The sequence below is a fragment of the Danio rerio genome, chromosome 24 (assembly GCF_052040795.2).
Source record: "Danio rerio strain M-AB ecotype USA chromosome 24, GRCz13ab, whole genome shotgun sequence".
Taxonomy (NCBI): Eukaryota; Metazoa; Chordata; class Actinopteri; order Cypriniformes; family Danionidae; genus Danio; species Danio rerio.
Window position 1 is genome coordinate 23,778,135 of NC_141044.1, and position 17,601 is coordinate 23,795,735.

A 17,601-nucleotide genomic window follows, 5' to 3' on the forward strand; every position below is an offset into this window, starting at 1 on the left:
CTTCCGATTGTTCAATATAAACAAAAGGATCATGCTGAGACCTTTGGATGCAGAAACGTTTCAACACAGTTAATGAGCTATGATGCTCATATCACTGAATATATAATAAACTAGTGATGCATAGGATGGTTGAGTAGTGCCAGGAGTATGAAAATGTTTTCATAAAAAGTATGAAATATGTTATAAAAGGTTTGAGGTCTGTAAGACTTTTTTAAAAGAGTTTATTAAGCATGATGCATGAAATAGCTTTTTTGAATATTTCGTTTCAAGCAGTGTTTGTAATGTAGCTGTTTGTGAATGCAAAAGGTTTGCAAAGTTTTAAAGATCAAAGTGAACAAAAAAAAAGTTATTGTTTAATAAAAGAAAAACATAATCTGAACTACTGAGACAAGCCAGTATTTACAGTGTCATTTCTGTGAACTGATCTACACAGATCTATAACAGATTAATGAAGTTGTAGAAGGTAGCATTAGTCACAATACCATTTGTTTTAATTGACTTGTTCAAAACAGCTGATTCATTCAATTTGGATATGACTAAAGTAACTGAAAGTGAAAGCTTGATAGATCATTGAAATCCTGAATTCATTCAGTAACAGATCACCACTGCTTTACTCAGAGACGAATGGACTTGGCATGACTAAAACACTGTGTTATGATTAATAATTGTATTGTTTTCTATCATTGCAAAAAGCTACATATTTGACACCAACATATTTGAGTCTAACAAACTATTAGTAGAAAAAAGAAGAGTTGAAAATCAATTAATTTAAAGTTTGACATCACATTAAGAGTTTACATGAAATTATAATCCTTATTAATAATCTAATATTAATATTATATTATATTATAATATTATAATTAATGTTAATATTATTAACATTTAATATTAATAGCCTTATGGTACATTTGAAAACTATTTCCGGATAAAGAAAAATGCAGTTTCACTAATTATTCTCTGTAGATGTTGGACAAATTAGCAGGTTATGTATTACATTTCTTATTTATTATTCCGATTTACTTTTCATGTTTATAGTGTATGTCCAGCACAAAGTAGCAGGTAGTTTTGAACAAAGAGAACTTGAATAAGTATATAAAAATTACTAGTCACAACTCAGTGTCTAATAAGAAGAACTAGCAATCTATCTTTTAAATCAGTACTAGAGGTTACCCTGCAGTCCACCTTACAATCCTACAATTTTGCAAAACATAAAATACATTTTACTTATTAATATGCATTACACTCCAGTTATTTTTCATTGAATGTTTCAGATGACAAATACAATAGAGCAGTGGTCACCAAACTTGTTCCCAGAGGGCTGGTGTCCTGCAGATTTTAGCTCCAACCCTAATCAAACACACCTGAACAAGCTAATCAAGGTCTTACTGGGTATACTTGAAACATTCAGGCAGGTGTGTTGAGGCAAGATTGAGCTAAACCCTGCAGGGACACCGGCCCTCCAGGACCAGGATTGGAGACCCCTGCAATAGAGGGTGCTGTAAACTTTTTGTGATTCTGAAAACTGTTACTTAGGGTATGTTGTTCTGTACGTTTCAGATGAGTGTCATTCTTTTAAATGTTTATGAGAAGGCAGGGATTGATGTACAGATCACCTTAACCAGCAAATAATTGACCTAAACGCCTCCCTTAACCCAACCAATTGTGTTTTCAAAAGTAAACATAGGGAAAAGTTCACTGAGACCACCTATTTTTATACTCGGTTTTGCTTTTATCTCTTTTGTAAACATGTCAAAAAAGTTGTATATAAATAAACAAGTACAGATTATGAGCCTCATTAGAGTTGTTTTGTGCTATTTAATTTAAACCAGGCTCATTAATGATATGTACCCCTATATACATTTCTGGAGATCGTAAAAAAATACGTCCCAGTAGCTACGTTTTTTGCATTTTTTGTTTTCTCAAATCCACCAGAGGCTGCTGTGCACTCTTTTTCAGATCTCAAATTTCTCTCGCCAATTGCACCTGATGTTCTTGTCAATCAACCAGAGGCCGCTGTCGACTGACTGACCAACTAACTGATCCCCCCACCGACCCCCTTTCCTAAACCCAACCAACAGTGTTTTCAAAAGCACTGATTGATCTGATCACCTCTTTTCCTAAACCCAACCAACCCTCACAGCTGCCTGATTAAAAAAAAAAAAATTCTCACCCTTTTATTTACTTGTTTATTTTATTTTTTGCCTTGTGATTTTGTTTTACCAGCTTATAGAAACTGTTTAGGAACCTTGTCGTCACGGTCAACTCTTCTCTGCATCTCAAGTCTGCCAACGTTAGTGAGCTACTGGGCAAACTGGTAACAGCGGAAAAAGTCAAACCAGAGGTCAGCTAGTAGTGCAAAAAGAAACAGAAGTTGTCGGCAGCGCCATACCACCCGGTAGCATTCATATAAAAATTAAATTCAGTCATACGTAGCTCTGGCTACATAACTCGCACTCTCCAGAAACAAATACATTTTCACAATGAGCCTGTGTTAATTTATTTGCTGCAAAAAAATATGTTTTTTATCAATAATATGACACTGTTAATATTATCAGTGTGAAAAAGAAACGTTGTTGGTGTAATAAGGGTGTAATAATACATGGTATTCAATTTAACTTTTTTAGTTAAAAATGCTGAAGCATGTATTTCGAATGAGACTGTGATTAAGTATCTGAAGACGCCCTAGTAGCTAATGAATATGTACTAGTGTTTATAAAATAGAAATGAAGTACTAGTAGGATGAAACTAGATTCTAGTAAAATGTATAAATTAAGTGTTAAAATGGCTTGCCATACTCACATGGTGGGCTGTAATTCTTAAATTTTGACAAGTGAAGTTCAGATCCCAGCTCAATTTTTAAAATATGTATTTGTGTTGACAGCAATAAAACTTTCAGCCTTTCTAAAAATACTCCTTTGAGCTCCATGATCCGAGCATCAAGGAAAGCTTCACGCATCTTAAACTGGGTGAGAGTTTATGCCTCATGGGCAAGAGAAAAGAATTGGCTGGATGAAGCAATCGACAGTTTAGACAGCAGCAGCTTCTGAATGATGCTTTCAGCTTTCGGCCATGTAAAATGAGGCAGCACGCGATGAATGGATGCAGCTCATAGTTCTAATGTGCACAAATCATCCCAAATTACTCTGAGAGCCACAGCCTCTTGCTCAGGGCCTGCACTCCTGAAATAGACAGAAAGCTTTCGCTGCAGGCTCGACCACGCAAATGGCTAACAAACACCTTCTGCTGAGCCTAGCCTCTCAACAGCCTTTTATCATCCATTTATTATGTATCATTGATAAAAACGCTGCAATTAATTCCTTTTGTAATGCTGTTTTTCTGGAAATCAGTCATTCTGCTTTTCCCTATGGGCTACTGTTATTAAAATGTGAGAATAACGTTAATAAGGCAGCTTGACACAAAACCTAGCTGTGAAAAATCACAGATTCAACAGTAGATTGGTAACATTTTGAATGCAGATGACGTCTTTAATACAGAATGATGTTAGATTAACTAGTTGTTTTTTATATTATTGTAAGTACTGTAATCTGTAGGCTAAAATTAGACAAGGGTTTCCATCTTTTAGGGATAGCTAAAGGGGAAAATGAAACTAACAATTTACTTACATTTTATACTATTATGTATCTTTTGTTGAACACAAAACAAGATATTCTGTTGAAAGAATGTTGGAAACAAGCAGCCACTGACAGTAGAAACAAATAAAACTACAGAAGTCATAGGCTGTTGATTTCAAACATTTTTGTTTGAAATTGTTATTTTTTGCTTTGTGCTCAACAGAAGAAAGAAAGTTAAGAGTGAGTAACTGATCACAGAATTACATTTTTGCTAAAACTATTCCTTCAACCTACTGTAGTAGATAGCTGTAAAACTGACAAATCATGAATTTTCACATATGTAGTTGAAAACTATCAATTTTGAAATTTGTGTAAAAACTGCTACTCCTTTGGTTTGGCACTGCTGTGGTTTTGTCACGATCCCCAGCGATCTACTACCTGAGACACTCTTACATTCACATGAACTACAAATCCGCCATGTTATGGACTACAACTCCCAGTCATTTAACACACACACATACAACCAGTTCCTGGTCCTGACTGATTGCATACTCACAGCTGAAGCTGCTCAAGAACTGATTAATGCACTAAATAAGAAGCACAAACACAAACACTGTTGCTGAGCCTTGTCTACTGTTTTAGTGACACTACAACGCCTTTTCCTTTGCCTTGTTGTTCCGTGTTTTGATCCTCACCTTATTTATTTGTTTAATCCTGTTTGCTGCCTGTCTTGTGAACATCTGCCTGTTACTTTGACTATGACTCTAGATTGAACTTATAAATCTGTTTGCCCCTGTATTAACCACTGCTTGCCAGACCATTCTAATAAACCTGCATGTGGATCCGCACCTCTGTTGTCAGTGTCACATACCCTGGTTACAGGTTTACAGCAAGAAGTTCGTCGGTTCAAGTATCGACTGGGTCAGTTGGCACTTCTGTGGGGATTTTGTATGTCCTCCCCATGTTTGTGTGTGTTTCCTCCGGGTGCTCCGGTTTGCCCCACAGTCCAAAGACATGTTCTATAGGTGAATCTGATAAACAAAATTGACCATAGTGTATGAGTGCGTATGTGAATATGAGAATGTATTGGTGTTTCCCAGTACTGGGTTGCAGCCGGAAGGGCATCTGCTGTGCAAAAGATTTGCTGGAATTGTTGGCGACTCATTCTGCTGTGGCGACCCCTGATAAATAAGGAACTAAGCCAAAGGAAAAAAAATTATATTTTATGTTTATATATGTTGTATATATATACTATATATACGATGTGACTCCAGTAATGAAATTTGTGACTATATGTTTCGATTGTGATGTCATACCTCACGATGTGACTTTGTATCCCATGATTATGACTTTGTTTTGCAGACATTTTCATTTGACATTTGTTTCACAGAATAAAAAATTCACCTCAGCCTTGAGTGACATGACTTTTCAGCAAAAAACCTGTGAACAGAGTGCTTGATAAGAATGTCCATATTTCGACATGTTCATCTTTTCTGTTGCAGCAAGATTAATTCAAATCCATACAATAACTAGAAGTTATTATTTTCAAACACACAATCATCATCTTTCCAGAATTGTCAGTGTTTTAAAATCCAATTGCTTTTAAGCATGGTGAAATGCACAGTTTGAAAGAGCAATGCATTTCTGAAGATCTCAACAATGACCTTAATCTCTGCGCAAACTGAAGACACTGAGAGACACCAGATCTGAAAGCCAGACACGTGTTACTGCAGGACACTTCACTTTAGCCCCACACTCAATCCATACACTGTTTTCATTGAGAGCTCTATGCTCTTTTGTCAAGTTCAGTCAATAGTCATCTTAGCAGCTGAATCATCTCAGTAAACGTCCTTCACTATTCCAGCAGTCAGCTGATGACGACTGCTATGACCCTGCTAAAAACTGCCAAACAAATGTTGTAGAACATTCAACTTAGCTTAAAAAGCAAGTATTGGCCCTATGCAAGTCTGGACAACTGAAAACCAGCACACTTATAACATTTATTTGACTAGTTTTACTTCATTCATTCATTCATTTTTTTCTGCTTAGTCCCTTTATTAATCCGGGGTCGCCACAGCAGAATGAACTGCCAACTTATCCAGCACATTTTTATGCAGCAGATGCCCTTCCAGACGCAACCCATCTCTGGGACACATCCACACACACACACTCATTCACACTAATACACTACGGACAATTTAGTCTACCCAATTCACCTGTACCTCATGTCTTTGGAATGTGAGGGAAACCGCAGCACCCGGAAGAAACCCACGCGAACGCAGGGAAAATATGCAAACTCAACGCATGAAACGCCAAATGACCCAGCCGAGGCTCGAAAAAGCGACCGTCTTGATGAGAGGCGACAGCACTACCTACTGCGCCACTGTGTCCCCACTAGTTTTACTTGCATTTTCTAATTTAATTTCTGTCTTTCTCCTTCTTTCGTTTTACTGGCTTTACTAATTTAGCACCAAGCATGCACATGACATCAACATCACATGAGATTGTAGTTGAACATCAATGTTGTGGAGACATTGTGTTTTGATTAGAAATTAAAATTTGGATGATGTCAAAACCCATCAAGCCAGCTGCAATGTCCATTATACAAAATAAAATCAACCAAATATCAACGTTTAATGATGCTACAGCTTAATGATATTTGCACATTACCACTATAACGTCGATCAGACATTAGATTTTGGTTGCCATAAATGTCAGTATTTGACGTCAATATGTCGTTGGGTAAAGATGTTGGCTCGACGTTGGATTTTGGTCACTTTTCAACACAACCTAAAATCAACCAAATATCAACGTCGTTTGACATCGTTATTGGACGTCAAAAATGACATTGTCTCTAGACGATGACTAGACATTTAATTTTGGTCACCTGACGTCACAACCTGTAAATTTAACCTAATATCAATGTCTTATGACATTGTGTGCCTGCTGGGCAGTTTAACTTCCATGGACTAATTACATTTTGTGACTGTCTCTATTTTACAGTAAATGCTTTAAACTTTACCAGCAAGGATGTATCTTAATTTGGTAATTTTCAGTCTTTTATGTGGTTTTTTACTAGTTTTACTGTTATAATTACATGGCCCGTTTTTAATTTTGTCCATGCCACTTGTTACTTTTATACCTGATATTTACTATTTTTGCTTTTTCTACATGGTCTAATATTAATCCAGTCACTGTTACTATTAATCTGCCTTTTACTGGTTTTACTGCTTTAGCTCTTCAAACATTAGTAGTTTTTCATTTAATAGTCTTATTTTAATGTTGTCATTGTTGCTCTTTTTACTTGCATGTTCTACTGTTTACTTCATAAAGGTCACATGATTTTAGCCCCGATTTTGACTTGCTGACAGGTTTTGAGAAATTGCTGACAAATGCCTGAAATCACAGGCAAATTCTCGTAACAGTCACACAGTGTGAACTATCAAAGATGCAATCTGAGAGAATAGCAGATAAGTCGCCGACACTCATGCTAAATATCTGGAGCTATCTGCGATTCAAATCATGCTGTCTGAAATGTGTTCTGATTGAAAATAACATTGCGATTACCAGCAGCCAATGAAAGAGCAGCATCCACTAGTATGGATCTCTGCAGGCCAGTGGGAGATTGGCGGAGAAGTTAAAAAGGCTTCTTTTCAGCCTATTTGGACCCAAGAAATGGAGGAAAAACTATTGTAAATTTGGCAGGAGCACCGGTGTCTGTTTGACGTGTACTCTGAGCAAAACCACATCCGGCTTAAAAAAGAGTTGAGGAGAAATTGCTAACTCCCTTCAAAGCCAGGTGAGCAAAATAAGTACATTTCCTACACCACTAAAGGTTTCTTTCTCATTATGTATAGTTAATAACAAAAGATTTACTACTTGACTTCTTGTTGTCTCCATGTCCCTTCTCGCGTGTGTTTGGTTGTGAGACATAGTTTAGAAAGTTGTGGCAAATCTTCATATTCTAAAGTCATGCAGTGTGTCAACCCCAGTCGTCGCTCTATCTTGCAGTGTAAACACATTGACAGAACACTACCCCAGAAAGTCATGCAGTGTAGAAACATCTGTATTGCGACTACTTTGAAAATCATACAGTCTGAACTTGCCATTACTTGATTGTTCTAGTTTTTCTAGTTTTGCTTGCATGGTTTAATAATCAATCATCTTTCTGGAAGGGATGCTGGTTAAACTAGTCAAACAGCTTGCTACTACACAAAGCAGAATGCTGTATATTACTGTACATTCACTGAAAGAAGTTGCTAGTAAAATAACAAAATGTACACAAAGAAACAGCACATTGAAATGGAGAATGTTTGACGTAGAAAAACCGTGTTAGTATATTGTCAAATGTGCTATAAATATTTTTTACTTTGATTTACTACTTTTTTCCAGTCCATCTCTGTCAACACAGCAGTGTAAAACTAGCACAGAGGAAATCCCTTTGGTACCAGAGTAAAAAAAAAATGACCCACAATTCACATCACATCTTGCAATTCGACAAGTGTTGTGAAAGAAAAATCTGTGAAATTGAGTTGGCTTGAGGGGCTGCAACAATAACAGTGCATGCACATGCCATCCAGAATGATTGGAACAAGCGTTTTGGCACGTCGGTTCAAACAGAGGTCAGCGACAGCACTTAATTCAGCAGCGAGTGTGAAGTTATGCCCGTGGATGTTTAGCAGCAGACATAACAGTCGAGAGGCCCGCGACACTTCTGTTAATGCAGCGAGCATGAAAAAATGTAAACCTGATCAGCTGGGTATACTCTATTTATGCTGACAAATAACACTGCTTGGTCTGGATGTCAAGTTTCGCTAACTGAAACTATTACAGCCTGTGAAACGATCAGTGAGAGAATAAATAAACACTTGTGGGTGATTTTATAACTACAGATACATTTTGGTGTTCAGATTGGATGTTTCTTTCTTTTTAACATTTAACATTTTCATAATTTGTCGCTGTTTGACATAGATTACAATATGTTTCAGGCCATATCAATGAAAAAAAATGTTTATGAGGCTGAAAAATAAAATTTCTTGTCAACATGCATGTCCTATTTCTGAATCAACCTTAACCAATACTAAACTTACAGAACCAGTGGAGCAGTTGTCAGACTCCTGGACAACATCGTACAGCACTGCATCTTTGACGAAAACCGCGATGGCTTTCAGAATGAAGGACACGAACAGGTGCATGTGGATGTAGTTGCGAGTGCAGTGGAGTTTCCTGAGGGAAAACAAGAAATACAATCAGCCACACTCACGGACTGAATCTAAAATATGTTAAGCCTGATTGAGAAATCCCTTGCCCCCTAATTACACCCCGTCCTTGGAACTAACAACGAAAAAATGAGAGCTAATTACACTACAAATGAAATCCTAATTGAGCTTTTTGGTGTGTCAAAGGGGTTCGTTAAACAGATAATTTTGTTAAACAACAAAATCGGTAAACAAGGGAATTTTTTAATTCAAGGTAGCGGCTCAATTAATGTGCAACGTGCTTATTATATGTGATCAAGCTATGGCTGGGAATCAAAATAATGACCACACTGCATCAGCTCTGTAAAAATAATATGGTTTGGAGTAAAATGAGAGGGAGAAATGATGGCTTTTTTTTGTTTGTTTTATGGGTGAGATGTTATAGTGAGAACACATCCAAAACTGCATAATTCAAAAAGCAGCCCTTTTCGAAAACATATTGAGGGACTCTGATATCCCAAAACTCCCAGAACATCATGTTTTTTATTCATGTTCTCTACAAAATAGCATTTTTGGAAATTGCATGGTTGGTTAGTTTTGTAGTATTACTTAGATTGGCTTCTAAGATGCCGCTACGCAGGTGGTAAAATTCCTATATGGTGGTAATAGTTAGATTTCAGTGTTAACATGCCTGTACTGCACTTCAATAATGCAACTAAAATATACATACTCCACATGTCTTAATTCGATTTTCTCTTTAGTTCAATTATGACTTAGTCATAGTCAGATTAATGTAATCAAAGAAAAAAAAAGCGCTGTTTACATGGTTGACTCTTAGGGCCTACTCACACTATGCCATCCGTACCGTGCCCAGGCCCGTTTCCCGGATTGTTTGAGAAGTGTGAGTGCGCTGAATCGGGCTCAAGCACGGTTCACTTGGCCGGCCCTGGCCCAGTTGGAAGAGGTGGGTCTGAGCACGGTTCACTTTGGGCCGAAACTGAAAGCGAGACGTGACTTTTAAGGGGCTGTTTCATATGGATTTATTAATCATTCTTACTGTTCAATGAACGCAAACTGCCGAAGCTTATTAAATACGCAAACCCCTCACTGCACGACAGCTGCGCGCCTTCAGCAGACCTCCTTATTCCTGCAGCATGAGGGCTTTATGATTGTTTATGAGCGGCAAATGTGGCGGATCTGTTTGGCGAAATATCTGACTGCATGTCACCGCATCCCTAAGGACTGTTTGGTGAAATATTTGACTGCATGTCACTGCATATCAACCCGACTAAAACGATATAACTAGAAAAATCTCCACTGTGCTGCTGAGTGACAGCGCTTCTCACTGAACAGCCCAGCATCGATGACGTAAGCGTACCCAGGCCCGATTGTGGTCTGAGTGCGGGCCGTCGGGGGAGACGGGAGGGGAGACAAGCGTGCTTTGACCCCGTTCGAGGCAAATGTACCTAGTGTGAGTACGGCCTTAGCCCCCGTTTACACTAGTGCATTTTAGTCTTAAAACGGCATTTTAGAATGAAAACGATCCGCGTCCACACTAGCGTTTTACCCAGCTTTTCTGAACTGCTCTCCGTCCACACCAAAACACTGAAAACGCACATCACGTGACCACACACACACGGCCTCACCAGCGTTTTCGAAACACTCCGTTTTCGGCGCTCGAAAACTCTGGCATAGTGTGGACGGATGGCGTAGCCGTAGCAAAACTTGTGCATTTTAAAACAAATGCATTAGTGTAAAAGGGGCCTTAATCAGAGTATTGTCATACTGAAATTTGATTATTGGTGTCCATGTAAACGTACTCGTTGACTACGTTTACATGGACATCAGTACCCTAATTATTTGCCTTAATCTGAATAGGACAATACTATGATTAAGTTGTTTACATAAGTTGCTTTTTTAATTATCCTATCATACTTCAGTTTTATCAGTTATAGCACATATTGATAAATGTCATTGCGCCACCACGCTATCCACATTTCCTCTGGAGTTTCATTTAAATTTGAGTGTTTAATTTTTAATTTTTCGACTTTAACTGCAGTTCGGCAGTTTCACTTTAATTCAGGAACAATTCATTCATGCCCCCTATGACAAACTGAGATATTAGGTACAATTTGAAGTAAGTGCTAGTGTTTTAATAGAATTTGATAAAGCACACCGAATGGGGAAAAAAAACTCAGCATTTCACACTCAGTTTGTGTGTGTGGATGGTCCTTTACTGACTCAGTAGGTGCAGAGAATAGTGTCAGCCATATGTGTATAGACTATTCTGTCGCAAAATGCGGTGAAAAGTCCTACATGACGGTAATAGTTTGATTAAGGTGTTTACATGTCTGTACTGCACTTTAATATTACGACTAAATTAGGCATACTCCACATGTCTTTATTCAATTTCTGTTTACTTCGATTATGACTTTAGTCAGATAAGATTGTCTTAATCATATTAAAATCAGATTACTGGTGTTCATGTAAACGTACTTAAAGTGAGATAAAAATCTAGGCTATCTGTCCGTCCAAACAAAAAAATAAAAAAATTTACTGAAATTAGATCATAGCTGTCCACTGTAAAAACTGTTTTTATAAAAAATGTTTTTATGTTAATTTCACTTTAAAAAGTTAAATCAGGTTTCAACTAATATTTGTTTAATTAATATAAAGTTCAACTTACTATTTTTAATCAGTTTGACTGATGAAAGTTGAGATGACGAGAAAAGTAAATCTATTATCTAGTGGCTTATTACATGCTATTAGTGTTTATTAGTACTTATGAAATACATAATCAGCATTATCATATTCTACATCCCCAATGACAAATTACTACCTCAAAAAATATTGAATTAAGAGATTGAGGCAAAAGTCATAGTTAGTGGTTCATTAATAGCTAGAATTGTACCTTAAAATAAAGTGTGACCCATTAAAAAAATTAAAAAGTTAAAAAGCTTATTTTAAAAAATCCAAATATAAAATTAAACTTAAAAGGTTAGGTGCAATCACAGGCATGCTGAGACTGCATTAACAGTAAAGTACATCAATGTCAGCTGCTGTTTATAAAGCACAATTTTAACCGTTCAAATGTTTTTGATTAACGAATTATTTTTAAATGCTATTTTTAAATGTTATTTTTAATTGTTATTTTAAAATTTTATAATCCTCACGAATGCTGCTGTTTAATATAAGTTGCATTTCTTATTTTATAACATTACTGTTTTCCCTAACTTGCTACAACTTTGCATTTAAAGGTCAAATTCCTGTGTTTCTGTTAACCTCACACCATGATGCCTCAAAATTGCTCATTTCACACACTATGATCTGACACTATCAGCGTGATCTTTACACACACACAGGCCTATGTTATGTCTCTAGTGTTTGACCATCTGCAGAATCAACCTTGACAAACGCCTGATGGATTTGGACACCATAAAATGTAAGCATCTCTCAGGAAAGGTATAATTTAATTAGACCACAGCCATTGAATGCGTTCAGACCGACAACAATATCCTGAGGTGCTATCAGGTCTTCCGCCTCTGTCATCCACAGAAATCCCACATCAGACTGATATAGTCTTATAGTTAAGACTGCTAAATCCCGTAGCTCGAGTGCAGATAGTGTTAATAGACAGGATTAGGACTGATTACATTGCTGAACATCAGGAGCTTTACTGAGAAGCAGTGCTACTTTGACACATATGAGCCTTATTACTGATGGGATTGACAGTAAATGGGCTCGGTTGAGGTGTACTTAATGCTGGGGGTTGGTAATCATAAGAAAAGAGCTGTGGGCTATCATGTTTGTGACCCTGATGAGGACACTTAACCTCTCAGATGCTGGAAGGAGGATTAACCCTGTAAAATGAACACTGTGAGCTGCTGTAAGTCTTTGAATATGTGTGTTTACAGAAAAACTTATGGATTTTTATGTAGGCCGTGCTCATGTAAGTTTTCAAAGGTTGAATTGATGCATTTATTAGCAATTGTATTTTATGGGTGATTCTAAACAAGATTTTATATAAAGAGCATGTTGCAGAAATATGCAGCACTGGTACTGACTGACTGCATGTAATCAGAGTCATGTAATCAGAATCATATTAAAACAAAAAAATAGTAATAATAAAATGGATATATTTAGACTCCTGTAACTTTATATAGATATAAATGGGATATATTTAGGCTGCTATTACTTCAGTATTAATATTCACACAATAGAAATAAATGATTCACAATTATTCTGCACATTAATATCACTCTCTCCAGATAACTCACGGAATTTTTTCACCTCACACAATTTGAAATTGTGAAAATGTGAAGCTTTTCACATGGAAGAGGTGATTGAAAAAAATGCCTTGTGTTTGCAGCAAATGTAGCATGCATGTGTTTTCACTGCCAGAAATCTGCTTCTATTTGCATGTTTGTATTGACTTTGTACTTTGAATATATATACTTGTATTTCATATGAACCCAGTCTTACAGTGCATCCAGAAAGAATTCATAGCCCTTCACTTTTTCCACTTTTTTTTGGATTGTTATAGCCTTATTCTACACACAATACCCCTTAATGACAATGTAAAAAAGTTTTTTTTTTTAATTGTTGCTAATTTGTTAAAAATGAAAAAAAAAAAAAACTGAAAATTACATGTTCATAAGTATTCACAGCCTTTGCTCAATACTTTGTTGATGCACCTTTGGCAGCAAATTACAGCCTCAAGTCTTTTTGAATATGATGCCACAAGCTTGGCACACCTGTAGTACCTCTCAAGCTCTATCAGGTTGAATGAGAAGTGACGGTGTACAGCCATTTTCAGATCTCTCCAGAGATGTTCAATAAGATTTAGGTCGAGGCTCTGATTGGGCCACTCAAGGACATTCACAGAGTTGTTGTGAAGCCACTCCATTGATATTTTGCCAGTGTGCTTTGGGTCCTTGTCCTGCTGGAAGATGAACCATAGCCTCAGTCTGAGGTCAAAACCACTCTAAAGCAGGTTTTCATTCAGGATGTCTCTGTACATTGCTCCTGGTGGTTCCAAACATCTTCCATTTACCGATGATGGAGGCCACTGTGCTCATTGAAACTTTCAGAGCAGCAGAAATTTTTCTATAACCTTCCCCTGCCTTGTGCCTTGAGACAATCATGTCTCGGAGGTCTACAGACAATTCCTTTGTCTTCTTGCTTGGTTTGTGCTTTGACATGCACTGTCAACCCTGGGACTTTATTTAGACAGGTGTTTGACTTTTCAAATCATGTCCAATTTATGGAATTTACCACAGGTGAATCCAATTAAGATGCTGAAACATCTCAAGAATGATCAGTGTAAACAGAATGCACCTGAGCTCAATTTAGAGCTTCACGGCAAAGGCTGTGAATATTTATGTAAAAGTGATTTTTCAGGTTTTTAGTTTTTAATAAATTTGCAACAATTTCAGAAAATCTTTTTTTCACATTTTCATTATGGGGTATAGTGTGTAGAACTTGGAGAAAATAACCTAATTTAATCCATTTTGAAATAAGGCTTTAACATAAAAAATTGTGGAAAAAGTGAAGGGCTATGAATACTTTCTAGATGCACTGTATGAGTTAAATTGTCATCTATACAATCTCTACACAAAAGTAGTCAGAATACATAGAATAAAATTAGTAATGTTAAAGATGACAGTACAGACTACAATCTTTATGTAATTTGTCATCAGTAACAACCTTAAATTTGAAAGTAATGTATCCAGCACTGCTGATTACCTGTAATCTGGGATTCATAATATACAGTTAAAGTCAGAATTAATAGCCCATTTCCCCCCCAATTTCTGTTTAATGGAGAGAAGATTTTTTCAATAATAATTTCAAAATTATTAGCCCCCTTAAATTATTAGCCCAGAGAAAGATTTTTTTTAACACATTTCTATACATAATACTTTTAATAACTAATTTCTAATAACTGATTTTATCTTTGCTATGATGACAGTAAAAAATATTTTACTAGATATTTTTCAAGACACTTGTATACAGCTTAAAGTGACATTTAAAGACTTAACTAGGCTAATTAGGTTAACTAGACAGGCTAGACTAATTAGGCAAGCTTTTGTAGAACAATGGTTTGTTTGGGGAGAAAATTGTTAAATGGGGTTAATAATTTTAACGTTAAAATGGTGTTTAAAAAATTTAAAGACTGCTTTTATTCTAGTTCAAATAAAACAAATAAGACTTTCTCCAGAAGAAAAAAATATTATCGGACATACTGTGACAATTTCCTTGTTATTTTAAACATCATTTGGCAAATATTTAAAAAACAAAAACTAAACTCAAATGGGGGCTAATAATTCTAACTTAAACTTTATGTGGTCACAACAATCCTTTCATGATATTCAAGATAGGAGGGAATAGTTGTGGATGGAGGGAGGAATCTGAAGAATATAGGTTTAATAAATCCACAAGAAAGCCTGCATTTTGCTTCATGCTGCTGATAATTTTGCCCTGTTTTAGTCTGCAAGAACAACTTGCTTATATATATATATATATATATATATATATATATATATATATATATATATATATATATATATATATATATATATATATATATATGTATATATATATATATATATATATATATATATATATATATATATATATATATATATATATATATATATATATATATATATATATATATATATATAATCAATGTGTTAAACATGTCAGGTAAAAAAAAAAAAACATCTATAAATAATCAGATTACATTACCACGTGTAATCATAATAAATTAAATTAAATAATTTAGACTACAAATTGGTAAATAATATATACCCAACACTGGTAATGTTCCATGTGAAAAATGAATCACCTACAAGAACAGTATCATAAATATTATGATCCAAATGCATGCAGTCCTTCATAAACATGTAATTAACAGTGCCTAGACTACTTGAATGCAATCTTGGTGCCAATTAAAGAGTTGTAAATCATCTTTATAGCTCAAAGTGTCACTTCTGGGTTTATATATAAGCACTGAGCACTGAAATAATTCTCTGATGGTGGACAGTCAGTTTGGCCTGCATGAAATGTGTTTGTTGGAATATACATGTAAGAAAGCTTTTATCTCTGCCATTAGCCGGCAGTTCAGCCTCTGGTGAGGTAGATCAATCTGTGTAGTGTCAAAACGGAAACATGTTGCTTGCTGTTTAATCTTCCACAGCTTTAGTGATTCATTTCATGACACCCCGTGGTAAATCTGGGGCCAGAACCATGCATGTTTTCTGTGTTTAAAGCCATTAGCTTCATCAAAATGTCTTATTGAGGGTGGAACTTTAGCCCTTTATTAAAGCAAATATTTTGAGTTTGTATCTTTTTAAATAAGAAAAAAATATGTGCATTGAAATATAAAATGAATCATATGTGATACTTAAAAAATATATTAAGTTTTCATATTTCATATATAAAGAGTTTATATTTCTCATTTCATTGAAGAAACTTTCTAAATGTGTTTGATGCAATTCATTTATAAGTAGATCACAATATAAGCAAATTAAATGACTTAACTCTCAGTTAATTCTCAACAGTCAGGAAGATATTGCGTCACTCTGTTTCTTGAAATAACTGGCTTGGATGTGTTCTATAGAACTTGCTGACATTTTAAAGTACATGATGTCTAGAGATAAACAATTTTATTATTGCAAGTATATTACAATTTTTTGTTGAAAAACTGATAAACTGGAAAAAAAAAACACACAAAAATATTAAAAAGTAAACATAGAAGTTTTTACCTGAATATACAGAGTATTGCAATGGCAGTTGTGAGAGAAATGAGAGAAACACTGTGGCCGATGGTGTAGCCGATCTTCACTGACCTAAAAAAGCTATCCTGCAAAACAAAGGAAACAATGTGCGTTTACCAGTATACTGTATTTTATTTTTATTTTGTATTTTTTTCATTTATGTTATTTGCTAAAAATTCTGGTCAAAGTATCTAAAAACAATATTTTACTTTTTTTTTCATTTGTTTCTTGACCACCAATTCCGCATAAATAAATGATTTCTGAGGGATCATGTGACAAAGAAGAGTGGAGTAAAGATTAGAGTAATGAAAATGTATATTTGACCTCTTAAGCTTTTTTAAAATACATTAAAACCGGTTGGTTTGAAAAAAATGGTTAAAATATTTTTTTCAAAATACTGTATTTTTATCAAGTGATCATTAACACTTTTAAGAACATAAAAATATCTTACCAAACCATAACCTTTATACTGTAGTGTATAAAACTTTTTGCTTTTTAGTGCTTTATTATATAATTTAAATGTTTAATTTAGAATTAAAAACTACAGATTCAGCTCATTTTTATCATGATCATAACATAAAGCAATGCAAATGTCACCAAAAATTGCCACAGCTGGTGCAGGCTGTTAGTAAAATGGGCCCTGTTTTCTGTTTTTTTTTGGTGGTGCTAGTATCAGTTTGTCAGTCTTGTGGTTATCTATAAGCTAGTATGCAACATTCGAATTTAGAGATAAGAATTCAAAACTCCCAGCACTCCCTCACTTCCTCCAATCCAGATAACTATTTTGATATCACTTTAGTTTCTCTTCGGATCTTCTGTCCAATCAATTGCTCTCTATAATCTAAAGCATCCAGCGCCCTACTATATAAGCTGCTAAAGCAATGATACTGGTCACTTGCTCAAACATTTAGTATGCTATTTATTCAATTATTCATTCATTTTCTTTTTAGCTTATTCTCTCTATTAATCAGGGGTCACCACAGCGGAACAAACTTCTTCTTTCCGCAACCCAACACAGGGAAACACCCATACACTCTTGAATTCACACACATA

General features: G+C 35.4%; 1 protein-coding gene across 9 annotated transcripts in view; it reads right to left on the reverse strand.

The window, feature by feature from the left end:
- The window catches only part of vipr1b (vasoactive intestinal peptide receptor 1b), a 738,286-nt gene that overhangs the window by 21,626 nt on the left and 699,059 nt on the right, over window positions 1-17,601 (reverse strand). For all 9 annotated transcript variants that reach the window (XR_015524442.1, XR_015524441.1, XR_015524440.1 and 6 more), the window contains 2 exon segments: window positions 16,537-16,634; window positions 8,663-8,798 (listed from right to left, as the gene is read on the reverse strand). Coding sequence is in view for 4 of the 9 variants with exons in the window: in XM_087308590.1 (XP_087164716.1) it covers window positions 8,663-8,798; window positions 16,537-16,634 (234 nt within the window). In the remaining 5 variants the exon portion in view is untranslated.